This window comes from Ursus arctos, unplaced genomic scaffold (assembly GCF_023065955.2).
Source record: "Ursus arctos isolate Adak ecotype North America unplaced genomic scaffold, UrsArc2.0 scaffold_19, whole genome shotgun sequence".
NCBI classification, from domain to species: Eukaryota; Metazoa; Chordata; class Mammalia; order Carnivora; family Ursidae; genus Ursus; species Ursus arctos.
Genome location: NW_026622863.1, coordinates 14,357,050 through 14,363,388, shown reverse-complemented (window position 1 = coordinate 14,363,388; position 6,339 = coordinate 14,357,050). Strand labels below are relative to the sequence as shown.

Sequence of the window (6,339 nt, the reverse complement as noted above, 5' to 3'; positions counted from 1 at the left end):
TTGGCAGGAGCCAGGCCTGGTGGACAAATGCCTGGGTCCTCATGTCCTGGCTCCCCACTGCCTCACAGGCTGGCCTTGGGCAGGCCAGCTCACATGTCAGTAAAGTCGAGGGCTTCCCCATTGGAAGAGAGGGGCACCGTCGCCCCCTCTTACTGGGACAGCAAATGCCAAGGAACCAAGCAGACGCTGTTTTAGAGGATTTATTTTTTTAAGAAGGCCGGAGTGACACGGCAGGACAGGAGGGGAGGGGAAATCCCAGGATGCTTGGAGGCCCTATGCATGGGCAGTGGGCAGGTTAACATCCAGGGAGGAGTTTTATTCCCCATGTCTTGGACCTAAGCCCCACAGCCACCCCAGAAGATGGTATTCTCACTCAAGTGAGGCTCAGAGAAGTCCAATGGTCTCAGAATCCCAGAGCAATGAGCACCCTGTTGCACTGCCAGGCCCCTCAGAAAGAAACAAGCACGTATAAAGTTTATTTCTCTTGCCTGGTGAGTCTATGGTCCACAAGGAAGTGCAGATAAGCCCCAAATCCCTGCCACCCGAGAACAATCTTCACCCGAGGCTCCTTCATTCAGCTATGCCCCCCACACTCCCAGGGCCAGAAGATCTCCACCTTGTCCCCCTCCCACACAGTTCCCAAAATTCTTCCATTCGTCTACTTGGCCTCTTAAGCATTTGCCCACTTTTCTTATAGAAATATAGCCAGACCTTGTTAATACAAAGCCAAGGGAAGTCATTCACACCATAGTGAAAATTTGGTTACTGGTTATTTGGGAAAGGAGAAGGGAAAGTGGGGGACTCTGAAGAGGTTGAAGGTTGGAGGAGCAGTTAAGACCAGAGGGAAACAAGAAGAGTAAAGAGACCCAAAACATAAGTAAAATGGGGAAGAGAGGTGAATCTGGGCAAATTTGAGGCTTCACAATTGACTCAGCTGGCTGCTTTCTAAATGAACTTGGGTCTCTGTATTGATGTGTGAGGGTCTTTCAGGGGTGGGGGCTGGGAGAGGAACATTACTTTTATTGATACTGTAACCATTCATTGAGCCCTGATTCTGAGCCAGGCCCTGCACTCTGCGCTCTGTGTTAGAGGCCAGGAGACAAAGTAACTCAGGTGTGGGACCTTGGTCCAGCCAGTGGGGCTGGAGGACAAGCCCCCAAGTCCTGAGAATTCTGGCCAGGCTGTGATCAGGGCCGTTAAGAGGGGGCAGAGGGTCAGGGGACATCTGAAAAATAAAACTGGTTGCTTGGGCTGAGCAATGCCTTGGAGGGCTGGGAGGGTTGGACATGCACAGGTGATGGGGAGACATCCTGGGCATCAGGAGCAGCTGGAGAAAGACCTGGAAGTGGATTGTATGGCGTGAGTTTGGAGAACAGGGAGCTGGAGTCCAACATGCGTAAAGGGAAGTGAAGCAGGGCGGGAGACAGGAGTGCCAGGCTCCCAAGTTTCACCTCAGCCTGGGGCGATGGGGAGCCAGGGAGTAACTGAGCAGGACTGTGGCCTCTCTGGCTATGGCGGGGCAGAGGATGGACAGGAGGGATAAGAGGGGAGATGAGTGACAGTTTGGAGGCTCGTCTGAGGGTGACAGCTTCAGGGACAGAGATGAAAGATGGCGGAGAGATTCGTTGGCACAGGCTTGTGCTGGAGGGCAGCTGTAATGGCCGGGAGGTGTGGCTCTGTGAGCCTTCCTGGAGGAGCCAAGGCCATGGTCATCAGGGCAGGGCCCTCCCTCATTGGTCCAGTTTCTGGAGAATCTTCTTCACCCAGGGCATTCTGGGGTCAGCACAGATCTCCCGGTCCTTGACAGTTAGGAAGCTGGAAGGAGGAGGGAATAAGGGAGTATTAGCACGCAGCAAAGATGCCACATCCCTTCTCTGGAAGCTTAGCATTTATGAGTCACTTACTGTATGCAAAGATGCCCACCATACAGACTGGCTCAGCATTTATGGGGCACCTGCCCCGTGCAGGAGTACCTGCTATGTGTGGTTCAACATTTATCAGGCCCTTGCTGCATGTAAACACACTTCTGCAGGGGGAGTGGGGGAGAAGAAGCTAGGACTTCCTGGACTCTCAGTCCCTCAGCCCCAGGCTTGAGTGCCAGGTCAGGCCAGGGAATAAAATGCCCAGGAGTCTCATGACCATTGCTGACATCGCCTTGGGGGAGAGAATATTGGGTAGTAGCCAAGAGCGTGAAATTTGGAGTCAGCTCATCGGGGTTAAAATCCTTGCTCTGCCATTGCTGTTTCCCCACCTGTACAATGGGGATGGTAACCGTGGTCCAACCTCATAGGATTTGAATGAAGATTAGATGAGTTTCTATAGGCTGAAGGGCTCAGAGCAGTGCCGGCAGAGAGTATTGCTCTGTAACTGCGCCAGGAGCTGGCCTGAACTTTTAACAATGATTTTCTTAATAAATCCTATGAGACTCTGTTATTCTACCCATTTCCTAGGTGAGGAAAGTGAGGCCCAAAGGGGTAAAGCAGCTTGCCCGAGTGCCAGAGCTGGAAAGGTCTGATTCACTGTGCCCCTCTGGGGGCCCCAAGCACAGAGAAGAGAGGTAGGCACTGGTCCAAGATCACACAGCAATCGCGGGCTAAGTCTCCCACCCTTGTCCAAGGTGTGGTAAGTACGAGGCCAGGCCCTTGGGGCACCCTGCCTCAGCCACTGTTGGCAGAAATGGACTTAAAGCTGGCTGGAAGTCAGGGACATCCGTGCAGCCTGACTCCCTTCCTGCCTCTCAAGAGCCTGTCACAGGGGCCTGGAAGCTCCAGGCTCCCCTTACTCCCCTGACCTGCCCCCACGCCACAGACAACCAATGAACAGAAAAAACAAAGAAGGAAGCAATGTTGATCTTGGCCATGTGGGCAGCTTGCCCCGGCTGCTGTGTGACACCGGGCAAGACTGAGCCCTCTTTGAACCTCCATCTCCCCATTCGTCAAGACGCATTCTTTCTAGAGTCCCTTCTGGCTCAAAATCCGATAATCTCGTGTGCTGTCTTTTACTGAGCAACTATTAACCGCCAGGCACCGGGCATTTCCTACTACCGTGCCCTGTGCCGCCCGAGAGGTTCCATACCCTCTCCGTGCCCCTTGCCTCACCCGGCGAAAGGGGACCATAACAGTACCTACAACGTAGGGTTGTTTCAAGGATTAAGTGAGTTCAAATTTATGAAGTGTTTAAGCAGTGCCTAGCATTTAGCAAGCACTCTTTACAGATTTGATAAATAAAAATAAATGAAGGAGGGGGCCTGGCTGGCTCAGTGGGTGGAGCGTGCGACTCTTGATCTCGGGTTTGTGAGTTTGAGCCCCACGTTGGGTGTAGAGATTACTTAAAAGTCAAATCTTAAAAAAAAAAAAAAAGCTAAATCTCTAAAAATAAATAAATAGATAGCTAGACAGATAAATAAATGTGATCACTACTGTTATACTGATGGGGAAACTGAGGCTCAGCATTGAAGCGACACAAACCCACTTCGGCCCTCTTTGTTATTCACCCACAGACTGCTGTGAGCGATGCAAGAAAAGTATGGAGGAGGAAGATAAGAAGATGATGGAGCCCAAAGGGGGTCCTGAGGCCCCAGACTCCCCCCCCCCCCAAACTGAGCGGGTTGGCAGGCGGCAGTCTGGAGGGGCTGCCCAGGGACAAGCCGTGTCACCTGGCCAGTGGCAGGCGTGGGCCCGGGGTTCCAGGCCAAGGAAGAGGAAGCCAGACCTGAAGGGAAAGGGGCAAAGGAGGACAAAAGCCTCAGGAGAAATCCCTGAACAGGGACGGTTCCAGCAGCGCAGCCTCGGGCAAATCACTACTCCCTCTACCGCCCCCACCCACCCCGCACCTGTTCATCCATCTGCAAAATGCAAAGGCTCGCAGTCCTCGTAGGAAGGCTACGCGGGTGACCCGAGTTCACACCGGAATGCTCAGAGTCGCTCCTGGCTGCCTGGCCGTGGGACACACTCTCTGGCAGCTCCGTACTCTCCGGGGAAGAATGGGCTGTCTCAAATAACTCCCAGGGCGCCGGGGAGGATTCCAGATGCCTCGATGGGCGCATGGCTGCTGACTCAGAGGCTCGGGCCCGCCGCCGGCACCCCGCTCCCCGCGCTCCAGCTCCCGCTGCCCACGTGCACCCCAGCGCGTCGCCCCGCACCGGTGCCCGGCTCATTCAGCTCCGCGGCCTGGGCCCGCGCCGCCCGGCCCCCAGGACGCGCCCCGTGGTCTTTGCTGAATGACCACAGGATTTCTCCAAGCACGGCCAAGCGCCTCCAAGGATGCAGGCCCGTTGCACCGCTCGGAGCCCCGGGTCTGCCCACTCCCACCTGCCCCCCAGGCCGTGCCTCCCAGCGCCGCACTCACACCACGCCGGGCCGCCGGCACGAGTCCGAGGTCCAGTAGAAAAACTTCAGCATGCGCAGGGGCAGAGGGTGACGGAAGTAGTCCCGGCAGCAGATGCTGTCCTCCACGTTGGCGCCGTAAGGACCTGTGGGGGGGCGCTCAGAAGAATCACAAGCTGGGCACAGACACCTCACCCTTGGCCCCAACCTCCCAGCCAGCACTTCTGTTCTCATGTGGAAGGTTGGTGTCTGGAGGACTCGGGGCCCTCAGAGTCCCCACCAGCAGGGTCTCTGAGGAGCACGAAGGGCCGGGTGGGTCAGCCAGGGAGGGAGGGACTCAGGGACTGAGAATCAGTGAAGCGCTAGGCTTCTAGGTGGGACCCGAGACTCTGCCCAGGAGGGAGCCCCAGCTAGCCAAGGTGAGGCCCATGGACCGGCACCGTCAACATGACCAGGAGCTTGTCCAAAACGCTGGGCGCCCAGCCCCAGCCCCGCTGAGTCAGACGTGTGTTTGGATGAGTCCCGAGGCCATCCCAGAAGTCGGCTGCAGCTCACACCTACTCGAACCTTCGTGGTGCACATGGGGCGGCTGAGGTCCAGAGAGGGGGAGGTCTTGCCCAGAGTCACACAGCATGACTCTGGAGAGTCAGGATAAGGGCTCAGGCAGAGTTCAGTCGTGCAGACCTGGGTTCGAGTCCGGCTCTGCCCCGAGGCACCAGGCCACCCTGGGCAAGTCACACCATATCACTGAGGCCCACTTGCCTCCTCCGACCAAAGGGGTGATAATAGTACCAAATCGATGGAGCCTTTAGTGCAAGAAAAGCTCCCAGGAACCCCCAAAACTGAGTAACTATTGTTCCTAGCTGCCTGTCTCCCAGTCCAGTGCTCATGCCCGACCCAACATGGGGCAGGAGGATGTACACTGTGACAGAGAAGAGAAGGTAGAGACCCCGTGTTGAGGGCAGGCCTGGGAGCAAACACAAGATGGTAGGAGAGCAGGACCAGCTTTCCAAGGGAATATCCCTTACCCCAGCTCCTGCCTTTTCCCACCCCAGATGGCCCCCTTTGGCGGCTCCTTCTCCACACCCCAAGGGTCCTATGCTTGAGCTCTCTGGAGTAGAGGACCCAGGCCATGCCCCCCCAGTCCCCCAACCCAGCTGAGACGGATCCTAGACTCTGAGCCTTTGAGACTACCCATTTCACAGATGTATAAACTGAGGCCCAGAGAAGCACCCTGACTAGCCCAGAGCCAGCAGCAAACGGGAGTCACCTGCTCTCAGTCCAGTGCTCTTCCTGCTTCATGAGGAAGACACCGCAGTGTCTGACCCTGGCCTTTGCAGGGAGTCCTCCCTCTCCCCAGCCTTACCTGCCTCAGTTGCTTGAAGTATCAGAGCAAGGAAGACAAGGGCAGCCAGGAGCGGAGTCTTCAGGCTGGCCATGCTGTTGTCCTTTGTGTCCCAGCTCAGGTGTCTGTAATCACCGGATGACAGGAAGGTCTGGTATTTAAACACTTGCTACACCCACAGGCCTCAGACGCTCTTAGTCACTGGTGGGCTCAGAATCTCTGACATTCACATTATGAAAGAAGAACTCCCGCTTCCTCCAAATAAAAGGAAATTCTCTGTGGCTGGGAACAGCTCAGAGGGGACCCCCACCCTGTCCTCCCCTCTGAGTCTCAAGAGACTTGCAAAATCCCCCATGAGCTGGGCTTCTTAGAGGCCTGTGCTCCCCAGGGTCGACTGACTGGATGGCCTTCACCATGTCACTGGATGTCTCTGGGAATCAGTTTGCCCGTCTGGAAATGGGGGAGATGGTTTCACAGCCCTCCCTGTTTACCTCAGTGGTTGTTCGTAAGGCAGTGAGGATGTGGACAGGGACTGACCAGTCCTAAACCCTCACCTAGTAGCCTCGATAATCTTCATCGCCGATCTCTCTTCAAAAGGAGAGTCCTGAGAACCCGTTGGGCTGGTTTCTGTGCCCCCCACCAGCATCTTCTACTGCTTCTCCCCAAATC

At 55.8% G+C, this 6,339-nt stretch overlaps 1 protein-coding gene across 1 annotated transcript; it reads right to left on the bottom strand.

Moving 5' to 3' along the window:
* Positions 1-273: 273 nt before the first annotated feature.
* Positions 274-5,772, bottom strand: CCL22 (C-C motif chemokine ligand 22). The gene is made up of 3 exons (XM_026494836.4): positions 5,692-5,772; positions 4,348-4,471; positions 274-1,815 (listed from the first exon to the last, which is right to left on the bottom strand). The coding sequence occupies exons 1-3, from the start codon at positions 5,762-5,764 to the stop codon at positions 1,731-1,733; spliced, it is 282 nt and encodes a 93-aa protein (XP_026350621.1). The 5' UTR covers positions 5,765-5,772; the 3' UTR covers positions 274-1,730.
* Between the last annotated feature and the right edge of the window lie 567 nt (positions 5,773-6,339).